The following is a 14852-nucleotide window of genomic DNA, read 5'->3' as shown; positions in this document are numbered from 1 at the left end:
CTCTAAGAAAGCAAAAACAGCGCCAAGAAATTAATACTCTAGATTTTATCATAATCAGTTGACATTTATATTACATAATAGTACCACAATTCCAAACTATGGGCTCTCCACATTTGCAAACATCAGACATTAAAACATTTTCTCCAAAAACGTGTTTGTTTAGATTACTTCGAATTTAAAATAAAATTGATAAATAACAGGTATAAGATTAAAGAAAATCCCAAAATTACACATTTTACATTTTCGCTTACTTCTTCGGCTGCAGACTCAACAATCTGACTCAAATATTCGCAGACTCACTTACCGTATCCCCTCGGAGTATAGTATCTTATGTTTATCATTATATAATAGTAAACTGAAAATATGATACTGTTTTTTCCAATTCTATGATAGCTTGTTCACAAGACTACTATGGACAAAACTGCAGCAAAGAATGTTCACACACTTGTAAAAACAACAATTGCAACTCACAGAATGGCTCCTACGTGCATGGATGTAAACCTGGATATGATTATACAATGAGCACAAACTGCTCAGTTGGTAACGATTTAATAAGGTTTACTTATACTATTAGTGTTCCAGTTCGTAAAGGTCTTTTTTTCATAGAAAATTTGCATTTGCTTGCATATTTAATTTATTCAATAGTGTATGGATTTATAACTAGTCACAAGAACTTTTAAGAAATGGATAATATGTTTTTGCAAATTAAACAGAATAACAAACAGTAATTACAACGCTTTTTTATTGAAATATGTTTCCAACTTGAATGTTAAATTTTATTTGCACGTTCTGAAATAAGAATATATTTTACAGATGAAAGCTTATAAAAAGCTTCATTATTTTAAACAATCAAATATGTGTATAAATTCTGGAATGATTGCCTGGGTTCTACGATAATTTTATAAGCGTGTGTTGGCAATGTAAACAGCCTACATGTAACAAAACTGATGGTCATTGCACAGGCGGCTGTGCAGATGGATACACTGGAAACAAATATAAGCTTATTTAACCAACTAGTTAATATCTGCATAATTTTTACATTAACGCACTTTGAATTTAGTCAGTAGATATAACATATTTGTAACGGTAAGTTAGTATTTTTTGTGTGGCCTATCCAGCAACGTAAAAAAGGGATTTTCTGTCCGATGCCATTGTCGTCGCCCTCGTCGATGTCCTTGTCGTGAAAACTAGACATTTAGACTATACAATTGATTGACAAATTAAGATTGTAAACAAATGTTTTGAAGCGTGCGACGATGGCTCCGGACAAAATTATGTGTCTGCCATTCTTGTCATACGTCTTAAGAGATTTCCAATGATTTACTCGTGAATGACTTGTTGTAGAGTCATAATATTGTAGTCTAATTGGTTATGGTCTGTATATGACCCGCATTGCATTTGGCCCGACGAAATTGGACGCTGCCGACAGACATCACATCTGTTTGGCAAAATAATAGTTTAGTAATGAACGAGATTTCAAAAAAAAATTAAAGCGTAAATATACAAGCTAGTTTCATGTTTGTTTAGAATGTCCCATCGGCAGTTATGGCGACAAGTGCTCTAGCAATTGCAGTCAACACTGTATTGCTGAAGAGTGTCACCATGTCAGCGGGATGTGCAACCATGGATGCAAGCCTGGATATAATTTCCTGATAGATTCAAATTGTGAATTTCTTTAGTATTATTTTAAGTCCGTATATTTGATAATGATTTCATTAAGGAGAGCACAATTAATTTATAATGCACGTGACCATTTAGTATTCTTTTGATGAATAAAAAAAGATACTATCACAGGATACTGCATCAAGTTTTATAATCGCAAAGGGGAATGAACTATCAAATGTAATGCGTAATAGCTAATGCATTTCCACATTTTGTACATATTCGTTTCAAGCATATTCCTCATAACAAATCTTATTAAAAATTCGCTGGACATCTCCTAGGCATTGCATTAACAACATGTTATATAGCCAGCCATGGACTGTGATCTTGTAGGGGCGTTTGTTTACTATGTCTATATATCTTGATATTTAATCATCAATAAATAAGTTTTTTTCTCATCTTTTAAAGCATGTGAAGATGGAAAATATGGCAAGAACTGCATCATGTCATGCGGCAAATGTCGTCCAAATAAAATTTGTGACAAGGTGTCTGGCATTTGTCCCAACGGCTGTACAATGGGATTCAAAGGGACAACTTGTTTAGAACGTGAGTAGTAGCCGAATAGCCACATATTATTAATATTTATATAATATATTAGAAGTATCACTTTGTATCAGTAGCATGGATAAAAATTACATTGTTGTAATTATGCCCTTTACTATGAAAAAATGTTGTTGTTTAAATAGTACAAGCAGCGTCCTGTGGACGATTGTAAATCCTTTATAGGGACAAAGTTGTATTCCTGAAATCTAAACGTTTTACTTTCAGAAATTCGTCAAAAGGTAATAAATCTGTTCAGAGGCGGCCCATATTAGAGGGGGGACATCGAAAGGGCCAAACTTGACGTGCGCCTTATCCCCGTTGAGACATATACATATAGGGTTAAAACGTTGGATTCTCCTCCAAGAACATTTTAGCTAATTTCTGAATTCGATAATACATTCAATTGACAATAAATTGAAAGGGCTTGACCGAATATTTACAATCGTTTACTAAGTGTGGATTGATTTTCAATCCTTGTCACGTGTTCAATTGGAAAACGGTTTCAATCTGAATTATTTTGCCTTTTAAAGACCCCCAAAAGCATATGCATCCTTGTAATTACTACATTATATGTGTGTACTATCGGTATCGTACAGTTTAAAAGATCAGCCTTATATATAGTTTTAAAGCTACATTTCATTATGACTGGAACGAATGATTTAAACATGTTTAAATGGTTAACAAGATTGTCCAAAAATATCATTAATTATGCTTATTTGTTAATATATCTTCAATTATTATAAAATTCACACATAGCGTTCTTTCACGGCAGCTTTGAATAATGATGCCAAACACCTGCAGTTTTGTCATAACAAAGATCTCAGTGCTTTGAGGTCAACGCAAATACATAGTATTAGGCCTAATGCAGTTTCTGGCCACCAGCACTGTTCACAACTAGATCACAATTGTTTATGTAACTGATTAATTTAACCGGGGTACAAGAAAATACCCAAAGAATGCCCCTCGTCTTCGTTGCCTAAAAATAAAAAAAACAATCCAATAAAAATGACAGCAAAACAAACTAAACAACTAAGATAGAATTGTATCAAGCGGTGCATTTCAGCTCCAAATTGATGTAAATAATAGTAGAAGTAGCGTGTTATTATTATAAAGTCACCATTTGAGATCAAACAAAAATGCTTTCCACGTCAAACATAAAGTGATGAGTGATAACATAATTTATAAAATAACCTTCAATCTTGCAGGTGAAAAGGAGGAGCGGAGGTTTACCGCCTCCGAGGTTGCCGGGATGGCTGGAGGGTCTGTAGGAGGTTGTCTTCTCCTTGTCGGACTGGCGCATGTTAGTGTTCTGGTATATAGAAGATACAAGTCGGCCTCGACGAAAAGAGACTCAACTTACGTTATTTCGTGAGTATGCTATTATTATATCTTAAAGTTGATAGTAATAATAATGCAGGGATATTTTATAAAATGAAATTTACATGTAAATTTATATACATCTGCATTTTTTTGGTGTTGATAAAGATTAACAAATATTCGACCAGAAAGAAAAACAAAGACTTGTAAATCGTTTAAAGCGCTAAGGGAAAACTCAACTGATCCCGAAACTATGCATTTACATTTTTGACAATCACCATTCTAAATACTTCATCAGGAACTTTCATCGAACGCAATACTTGTATTACATAGGTTTATATTGAACACTTTTTATAATATAAAAAAATAGAATGATAATTCTTGTTATAATAAGATGTTTATAATGTATACCATACATATGTTCAAGAGACGTAGAAAATACTAGTACTAAGGGAGCATACGAAGGCCCCTATGAAATGCTGCTTAAAACATCGATGAACATATGTATCAGAAGATCCAGAAGTGACACGTATACACTATACAGCTGGGATGTGGTATTTCAATGAGGTTTAAAAACACAACTGGGTTTTATAAAGTGTATATGCAATATGATGTTTGTGGAGTTTTGTGCTGTTGTTCCGTGTTTCTTGTTTGTGATTTCTTGTTTTTGTGTTCTATGTCTTTGGTGTTTACCCTGTGCTATTAAATGGGGTTTGTGTTTAAACCTTTGGCTAATGAGTTTGTTTCTGTAGCTTTTCATATAAATATTGGAAGTCCCAAATACATATAAAGGAATGGCAAGTGCCGTCTTCAGTATAATTCAGTGTTTGCCTAATCAACACAGCAGAGCTACATGGTTTTATGGATGTCAATGCTACCATTTTATCCTCATAATGAATAATTGGTCTACTGATGTGTTTTTATTAAAATGTCTATACGTCGTTATAATTTGTTTGAGCCCTGTGTATCTTATATGTTACCAAACAATACTGGTATGTATTTATGTTAGTTCTTAACTATAAATGATAGTTACTTTTCAATTCATTGCAACATTATTTATTCACTTCATGAACGAAGTATTTGTCGGTAAAAAAACTATATATATCTTATATTTATCTGCCTTTACATATGACATCCGATAATAAACCATAAACCAATATTTGGACATTTGCTACTGAAGGCCCATGACCCGTATTTACAGGGCTACTTAGTGAAAAATTCACTTACTAAATAGTTAAAATTGCCAGTCTTTCAACATAGGATAGTCTGCATTCTTTCTACAGTAATTAAAGTATTTTGATATGAATTGATTTTTGTTTTGTATGATTATTTGTACTGATAAAGCCATTTGTAAATTTTGTATTTCATTTTTCATTTACGTCGCCCCCAATCCCGCCTCCAAATGCTAAAAATCAGGATGGTACGGTACGGGTTTAGTGAGCAGTTAACGACCTTTTTAGGGTAGTTAATTTTCATTTTAATACCTATTTTTCATAAACAGTGGTTATTCAGCGTCTTATTGTAGTTATCAAAGCTATCCTAACTGAGTTTGATTGATCTTGGTCATTTTCATCTTTGACGAGTATAAATTGATTAACCGTTTAGCACTCTGTAAAGTCTCATTATGTTTTAGTGATGAAACTTATATATTTGTACGCATAACCAAATGACCTCTCTCAGCTTTATGACGTTTTTTAACCCCTAGAACGATAAAATAGCATTTATCGCAATTACAAAATACAACAAGACCGTAAGCAAATCTAATCTGGGGCACATCATCACTATGAACTTGGCATATCACGTGACTTTCTGATTGCTTCAAATCGTTTTCTGATTGCTCGTTAGAACTATACTCACCTGTCCTATTACCTAGACTTCAAATGCATTAAACATCGCTTTTCGTAATTTAAGAAAGTATTGTCTATGACATGGACACATGTCAATCTACCTCTCTAAGCAACACGAACAAGTAAAGTATTATATTGTAACCGTCCACTGAAATACTTGCATTACTTTGATATGTGTTTCTCAATATGTTAGGTTTAACCCCGGCCGTATTACATCGTATCGTACACTGGTTTATTTGATGTGTTTTGACGGTTTTAAAGGGACTGTACACCAGATTGGCACCAAAAAATGTTTTTTTCTGTTACGAATCTCAGACAATTATCTTATAGAATGTGTTACGCTTTGATATCATAATTGTAAAAAAAGTACCAAAATGTAAAAAAAATAATTGTGTCGGAGACGGGTTCGAACCCGTGTCGCCAAAATTGCAGACCAGCAGTATCCACTGAGCTACGACGGCTTACTCTATTTGGGTGACATTATTAAGCTAATACACCTACCTCGGTAATAACACGTAATAACCGACTAGCCAATCACGCAAAGAATGAAATCTACCTGGAAGACATACCCAGTAATCCTTTTTAATGAAAAAATACGAAATAACTGCTAAACTTAAACAAATTGTAAACTATGGTGTATTTCAGTTAGTAAGTTTCAATGCATTGTACACATCGATGATAAGTGTATGTCAGTTTTGACAATTTTCTTTTTTCCCCGCTATTTTATCATACGGAGTACAGCGCCTTTAAGTAAACGAAAGAACGTGTTCAAAGTAATTGTGTATACATTTATTTTGTAATGTTTGAATATCTTCACAATAAACTATATTCACGTTTATATATGCTTGTAGGGAAAAATAACAGTTTAATGCTGTTTAAACACACTTAAAGTCATTTCTGAAGTGTAAACGATATGGCGGTCCGGGTTTTAGGTTAAGCCTCTACATATATCATTTTAGATATTTGTTTAAACTTCTTTTTATTTTTAAGTTATGCGCATGTTATGAAACGGCTCTTAAAACGTCATGTTAAAATAACCAATAGAGTTTGTGTATTTATATACATATATTTACACCTCAACTTCCATTCCTTAAATGAACTGCCTTTCGGCAATTGCGTTCATTAATCGATGAACGCAACATCTTCGGATATGTTCGGATCGCAATTCATCGCATAACAATATACATGAAAACTACTGATCTTGTTATTGTTTGTATTGTGTCAGCAGGTCCTGTAAAATATAAATCAACAATTTAGAAAGTGCTAAGTTATTATATTTTAAACGTTTTGTTGCCAAAAGTGTTTCAATTTTACGTTTAAAAGTGATTTCAAGTGTTTGATCTTTTCCCGCGTTATTGTGACGTCATTTAAAAAAAATGTTTCCGGTAACAGTCGGGTCGTCCTATTTACAGAATGGGTAAGAAGGGATTACTGAAAGGTAATCCGAAATGAAATGAGGTATTTTTTTAACGTTTCTTGAATAAAATAATGAACGATTGGGTAAATATAAGGAATGAATTGCGGGGTTGATGTCATTATCGGGTATATGAACGCTATTTGGCTGGTCAAAGTACGCGTGGAGTCCTTCGGACTCCACACACTTAAACCAGCCCAATTGCGTTCATACCCCGATAATGACATCAACCCCGCAATTCATTCCATAAATAAATGTCTCCAACAATCCAAACTTGTATTTGTCCTCCGTAACGCATGTGAAAAAATACACAACGTTCCTAATAGACGCGACCACTTCTAATAATCTTACACATTTGATACACTTTACTTAGTATATCCAAAAATAAAAGATGGAGGATGTATTGCAAAATTAAAAGTTGCGTGTACGTGAGACGTCTATTCACTTCAGATTTTGGCATTGGTGTTGCGCACTAATTAAAGCTAATTAAATCTCACAGATATACCGTTTTAACAACTATTTTTATTATTTGTCTTGGAAAGATAACTATTTTTGCGTAAATATCTGCAAACCAATGAGAAAAGATAGCTGACAAAAGATCAGATTTCTGATCGAAAATTATTGTTTTATGGCTTAAACCGTTTCTAACGGTTTAGTAAAAATGCATTTAACATCGTTTTTTGTTCTTAAATGTAAAAATCTGCGATCTAATTCTTTGTCAGCACTCTTATATAATTAGTTTCCATCAGTTTTCGCAAAAATTGGCTCATTCCAAGACAAAAAATAAAACAGTTGTCAAAACGTTCTATCTGTGAGAGTGCAGCTTTAAGGCACTGAAACAACTGGATATTCTGATGTTTTTACCTTGTGTGAGTGATCAATATTGGCCAACATTCTTTGTTATATGTAATATTAATCCTGATTATCACTTTATTATGAATCCATTTTTTTTTATTTCAGCCTTAACACTTTTATTCCACACATTATGATCTCTTTGTCTCTTGATTTAAACCCATATCAAGATAGGGTCGGGTTTTTTGGTATAACAGCGTCTAAAAGCTGTTTTAAGAAATGCTGCATATCTTAAGATCTAACCCAAAAGGACTTTTTTTCGTTTTCGACCTAAACTCTTTTGTTCATACCGCACTTTATAACCATTTATCTCTTTCCTTTCGCATTGAATATTTGTCGTAACTTATTTTTACTTACAAACAATAGATTTAAAAACATGATTAAGAATGTGTTAACTTTCAGTTTAAGCCGTGTCAGTCAGCTTAAGCCTTTACAGATAATTCATTGCACGAATCATTTTGATTGTCAGTGCTCATTATCCTGATTATGACATGCTGTATCATATATACGATAAAAAAAAGTGGTCCTTATTTTGCAACTCGTCAAATCTGAAAGAACCAGAGAGTCATTTCTACTGAAAATTCAAAATATTAGTTCGCACTATATTGTTAAAGCAAAAGAAAGAACAACATTTCAGCATGTACATCCTTACTTTCCCAGATTGTTTATAAGTTGTTTCAACGGAGATAAAAACAAATTGAATATTGAAGAGTACTTCCTTTGCAATAAAGTATCTTACCAAAAAGCACATACAGCAAAACTTCCTTGATAAATGACATTAATATTTATTTTAGGAACAATAAATAAATTTAAAGCACAATCATTATCTCCGCTAAAAATTGAATATACAGACGTCATGCATTAAATTAAGGATTATAAAGGTTTCAACAAGAAATAAATCCATACATAAATAGGTTCAAATGTTTAAATACATTACATACTCGTGTATAAAGTGTTACAATTTTGACGATTTCTGCATGCATACTGAACCAAATGATAAGTTGATAACATATAAATACACTACAGAGTAGAGTATGTAACGAAACACTTAACTATCATTTCAGACAGCTACCATGACAAATATACCATGTTTTAACCCAAAATACAGATAACCGAGAAGTCAACATTTAAATGTACTTATGACTTCTAATACAATGAAAGATGGTACAATATATACTCATTTATATGTGTCTTATAACTGGCCAATTTGGTATAGTATGGCATGGTCACCATTATAGTCTTCTTAATTATTTAACAATTAAACAATGTCATGTTTGTGTTTCACTGAAGATTTTCTGACTTTTCTTTAAAGTTGATAAATACGAATCTTACTCCGCCACAATCTGTTTGCCGAATGGGGCCTTGTCCACCGTTTGGTTCAACTTGGAAGAAACTCCCAAACACTATTGAGGGATGGTTAACACAGGTAGCCACCATTGTGCCCCCCTCAGCAGGTAACCAATACGCTGGTCTTCATTTTCAGGTTAGTTGTTACTCAATTCCAAATGTAAAAAAATAATATCAAGATTAATAGTCAGCCATGTTACAATTGCATAGCCTCTACGCTATGTTTTATGGCTCGGTCACATTGGATCGGTCGTCTGCAAAGTACTTTTACTGACGTTCATGAAAATTTTGTTCTTTATTGAAAATATTGTACATTTTAAGTTCAATAAAAGTTACATACATAAGCCATCATTATTTGTATGAAAATCTACAAAAAACAAGTCCAGTAGTCGAAAGTTTAACATTTACTTCGTTCATGTGGAAAAAGCCAATATTATAGAACATCAACACAAAGATCCACATACAAGAAACACGGAACAACAATACAAAACTCCACAAATAACACACAGCATAAAGACTATATAAACTTAGGTGTTTGATGGATTTTTAGGTACCGCATTGGAACGGTCAGCCATATTTAGTTTTGCTGGGTGTTTAAAATAGTTTATTTGCACAAATTTACCCAGCTCACCCGAATAAAGTAGAAATGTAAAATGTAAATCATGCATTATCTTGAGGAAACAACTCTTCTTTACTCTTACCTTTTGTGATTGTAAGTTTCCATATCACGGTGATGATGCAAAGCGGATTCTGTACGTCCACATTTTCCATTTGCCGGTTCTATCCGACACCGATGCGGATTCTATCCGTAAAATCGCAACAAAGTTCAGTACATCTCAGCATTTTCTTTGCATTGTTACTGTTATCGTTTTGGATTTAGGAAAATACCTCTTTTTTAAAGAATGACCATATAAGTGAATGTAAATCTATTTTTATTTAATGGATGTTGTGTCAAATTAACCAAAATAATGAAGAAATTTGACATAAAAACCGTAGGCGACGAGCAGAAACGGTGTTTTTTGTTTCTATTTTTGAAATAATTGCTTATCTAACATATTATATTAACGCATAGAAGTTTTATCCTTAGAATCATGCTTTAAGTTAAACTAAATTTATTGTTTAATCGTGTTTTAAGAACTTTCTTTCAATTTAACACGGCAACGGAATCTAGCGTTTGTGGTCACCGGATTCTACAGGCACGTTACATGTTATATTGTTTTGGAGTTTGTAACAAGTTAATGCTAGTTCCGTAGTGGGGGTGCTAGGTATATCAGGTTGCATTTTACACAGAAACAATTCTTTAGTCTTAGTCTGATACTTAGAAGTGTATTTTAGGTATAAGTTTAACTCACTGCGCAGTTGTGTCGCATGAGTTCAATATTCATATACATTGTTACTGCCTCTTCCTGATATAGGAAACAGTCATTAAAAGGATAGTTAATTTAGAATTATGCAAAATGAAAGTAATCAATTAAAGTGCGTTATTGTATGAAGGAATGAAGTATTTTAGTTTACAGATTACGGCCCAGGGAGTATTGCAATATAGAAATTGTACAAGTCTCGTTCATGCCTTTATATTTGCCCGTGCACATGCGCGAGCTTCTAGATTTACGCAATAAAGTCAATTAATGACTAAATGGATAGTAATTAAAACTAATCAACCGTTTTTTTCTTTTTCAGAACTTTTATTAATTAGCATCTATGGTCCAAAAATTACGGTATTTTTGCAACAACCGAAACCAAACAAAAAATTCTCAAGACTTTATAACTCTCATATGTGAATTAAGGAATTTGGATTTTGCTTCATATTTATTCATACAAGACGATCTAATCCCGTATCTTAAGAGTAACAAGTTATTAGTATATTTTGTTGTTTATGTAATTAGAATGACTGGGAATGTTATACTTGTTGATTTGATCTTGTTTTCCGGATGAAAACAAACAAACAAAAAAAGCATATCAAATCTTGGGTAGAACCTGGTGCGAGTGTCAAAATATATCCGGTGCCAAAATTTCTATACAACTACCCATAAAAGATATAGAGGATATTTCGCCACGAGTGAAAATGTAGTTTTTTTATGATCACGAGTGAAATTAAATACGATCTTACACTGAAATAAACAATTTCCTGTTTCTTTTATGCTTATTTTCGGAGTTTTATTTTATTTTTTATTTATTTCTGAATTACCCCCTTTTTTGAAAAGGGTGGGCATTACGCCGCTACCCGTGGGGCGCCCCTTATGCATAATTATAGCTGTCAACTTTTCTACTTTCGGTTTGCTGAGAAATAGTTCTCTGCTATTCAATCTTATAGCTTAATATTCGCTCGTTTTTTATGCAAAGCTTTATGAACAGTAAACAATGATGTATTATTAGTGCACATATGTTCCAAAAAATAATAAAAACACTTTTTAGATGGGCATGAATACATAACCAAATTACTACGCCGCTATTTAAAGAATGAAAATTTGGAAGGTCAAATGTGTTAACAAAACAAATGTGGATACTCATTGGATTTTAAACATTCTTTTAAGTTTAAGACTGCATGTACGCGTGTTTTTATAGTAAGTTAATATTCAGTCATCTTACTGTCAGAGACCAGTCTGTTTCGCTTTATAATGTTTGTTTTCCAGATAAAGAGTAAATGCCACGCTAGTTTGTTGACACATTTTGAGGTGTGGGTGGGGTAAAAAATATCGGATCCATCTGTAAAATGTTGTGTGAATTCTCCAGGAAGCTCATTTTACGTACTACAACGATTAACAGTTCAAAATACATTTGAACGATGATGTAAAATTTTATTTTTGTTCGAACAGTTGTTTTTGTCTGTAATTTGTTTGGTATGAAAGCAAATGTTCGAACATTCAGCTGCAAAGATCGGTAAAATGTTTGATAAACGGGATAACCGGTAATAAACGGTAAGTTGTTAATTTCCAATTATATATTTAATTAAATTTATAAAATATTTCTTTATTTTTTTTTTTAACATTTTTTGACATAATTTACTGAAGTCCAGTGTTCTGTTTTGATTAAGGCAAGAACATGTAACAACAAAGGAATTTAAAAGTAGTTCTGAAAGTGGATATTTTCACTCCTTATTTTGAAGTGAAAATATCAAATTGATATTTTCACTGTTGTTATTTCACTGTAAAACCCCATATTTCATCGTAAAGCATGAAAGAAAGAATCCGGAGCTCCGCTGAACCGACAAGCGAGGACTTTATTTCCACTTTCTATCGCAAAGAGTATATACAGAAGGAAGAAATTTAACTATACCTACTTCGATACCTTCTTTGAAAGCGTAATTAAACGTAATTATCAGGATGTAAATAGCTGATAGTAAGAAAATATAAAGGTTTCGTTTGCATGCTATTTGCTGTCAGAATTATGATCGCTGTTTTATTTTTATTCGTTTAGATGAATGAAAAGATATGGGGCTTTCATTTTTGTGTTTGTTTGTCGATAGTTGATGGTGGTATTCTTCAGGTATAAAATTACAAACATTATTACAGCACTTGTTGTTATTTTCACCGATTTACATTTCGGCATTCCACTTTTAAAAGTAAACACGACGGATAGAATCCGCATCGGTGCCGGATAGAACCGGCAAATGAAAAATGTGGACGGAAAGAATCCGCTTTGCATCATCACCGTGCATATGTATGCATGAAAAATATTTAAATAATGCCACATATCTTGACCGGTGCAAAAATAGCAATATCATATATTTACATACATTGATATGAATAATTTCAACCATGAAACGTTAATGCCCATTTAAAGAACAACTCGATTCCAAAATTATTAAAACATAGACAATATGCATGCTTTGATAAAGTTTCCCTTTTACGGTTTTTCTTTATTCAGGATTGTTCGAATATCGCCGTTAATCACCGATCGGAGATTCGGCGGAATTTTCCGATATTTGCCGAGCGCGCGCTAAGGATTGTGGGTAAATTATTATTTCTTATCGTTTCACCGATATCGGGCAGTTGCCAATCCATGGTTTATATGTCCGTGGTATTACTAATATAAACTAATTGTTAAATTAAATTGTAGCCAACACCTCCCTTATCATTAATGTTATTTTATCAACGGGATAGTTTTAGTTCAGGTAGTACTCTAAATACACAAATCAGAGAGTGATACTTAATTATATAAATATAAGGATGCAGACAACAACTTCATATATGCTAGCCTTTTGTCAGGCTGACGGAAAGGAGATTTCAAATAATATCTTTTGGCACAATCCGATATATACTAACGGATTAAAGCAATTATGAACATATCAGTGATGCAGTTATTGCGGTAAACACAAACACGAAGAAATCTGTCTCATCCTGAACTGCTTCTTTCCCCAGCTAGTTTATGTTTTCGATTCCATATGGCCTGAGCTACAGCGGAGTTTTCCATTCATTATCAAACGTTTTTTTTTAAATTCATTTAAATGGCGTTAACTTCCTTGTTTTAAAGTAACAGTATTTTACGAAGAGACATAAACATGATCCTTTTTCTAAATTGAGTTATGTTCTGGAGGGCTTCTTCAACACTGATTTACTATATTTACTGTTACGCTTATTATTTATTATGGCTATTAAACTGAGTCAACGAGCTTGTAAAATGTCCTTTTCGTAATACATATGTGATTGGAGATTCATAGATTAAGCGGCGGTAAACACATAACTTAAGTTTGCTTTAGTAATACGTTCATTTGTTAATTAAAATCTTGAAGTGTACAGATACGAGGAATACTTAAAATTGGCTGGAAAATCAAAGTAAGCAAAACTAACATTCTCTAATAATTATAAGTTAACCTTGTACTTTAAAAAAACATTATTTGCTCAAATATAAAAAAAAAATGAAGAGAAAGAAACAGGAAGTGTATTTTAAATTGCATTGCATCTCTTTTTTTCGTTTTCAATGTAATTTCGGGTACGTTCAGCTCTTTGTTTAAAACGATGCGTAGGTATCATATTTTGCATTAAAATAGTACAACAAACATTTCGCTTAATTAGTGACTACATCATGTTTATATAATAGTTTTTTTAAACGTTAAGTTTCTAACACCTAGGGACTGATATATTTTAATGATAAATATCTATAATGGTTTGTGCTATGAGGTTTATCGAATACTGGCATTATTTAAGATGTGATACTTTTAACAGGATAGGTAATTGTTTGTATAATTTTATGATAAAGCGAATTTTTATGGAAACTATACTGTACACAAAATCAATGTTATCACCCAAATAAGCAAAGTCACACTTGCTCAAATTGTATGAACTCCATTGCATATTCATTGTCTTAGCAATAAATAGTTTATTTATAAATGAAAAAATTCAAACTTTTAAGCATTTGAGAGGACACTGGGATGTCACTGTTACCAAATGGAAGTTTCATAGCAATTTATCATGTGTCATCCGTTACTTTGTAATAATTAATGTTTTAATATGATAAATGGCTTTAATTTGTTATGATTAATGTCATGATATAGATACTGGTTCGATATTGCTATTTCAGTTCAAACAAGATTATATATCGATATTCAAGGGATTTCAAAACCACTTCACGTCTAAGGAAAAAAGCGAGAAGTAAGACCTACAAAATGTTTCATTCTACCACAACTTAACTTAAAATAATAAAACGTCATGACATCTTGGTAATTCGGTAAAACTGCAAGTAAAGCACAGTTATTGTCGAGATCCTTCCTGCCATATACAATATTTGTCCAATTACAAGAACAACCTTTTAAAATATAAACATCTATGACTCATTTTTACTATGAGGGTGTCGCAACTTCATTGTCACTCACGCAAGGTTGCGTATGCATTGTCCCTTTTATAATGAACATATGTTTTCCAAAATGAGTC

General features: G+C 32.6%; 1 protein-coding gene across 1 annotated transcript; it reads left to right on the top strand.

The window, feature by feature from the left end:
* The first annotated feature begins 288 nt into the window (after positions 1-288).
* On the top strand, positions 289-4715 carry LOC128227219 (uncharacterized). Its single transcript, XM_052937528.1, has 3 exons — positions 289-540; positions 3411-3573; positions 3950-4715. Exons 1-3 carry the CDS (start codon positions 387-389, stop codon positions 4086-4088), a joined length of 456 nt encoding a protein of 151 aa, XP_052793488.1. The 5' UTR covers positions 289-386; the 3' UTR covers positions 4089-4715.
* The last annotated feature ends 10137 nt before the right edge of the window (positions 4716-14852 follow it).

This window comes from Mya arenaria, chromosome 3, assembly GCF_026914265.1.
Source record: "Mya arenaria isolate MELC-2E11 chromosome 3, ASM2691426v1".
Classification (NCBI taxonomy): Eukaryota; Metazoa; Mollusca; class Bivalvia; order Myida; family Myidae; genus Mya; species Mya arenaria.
Note: the sequence above shows the minus strand (reverse complement) of the source record. Positions and strands in the feature narration are given on the sequence as shown.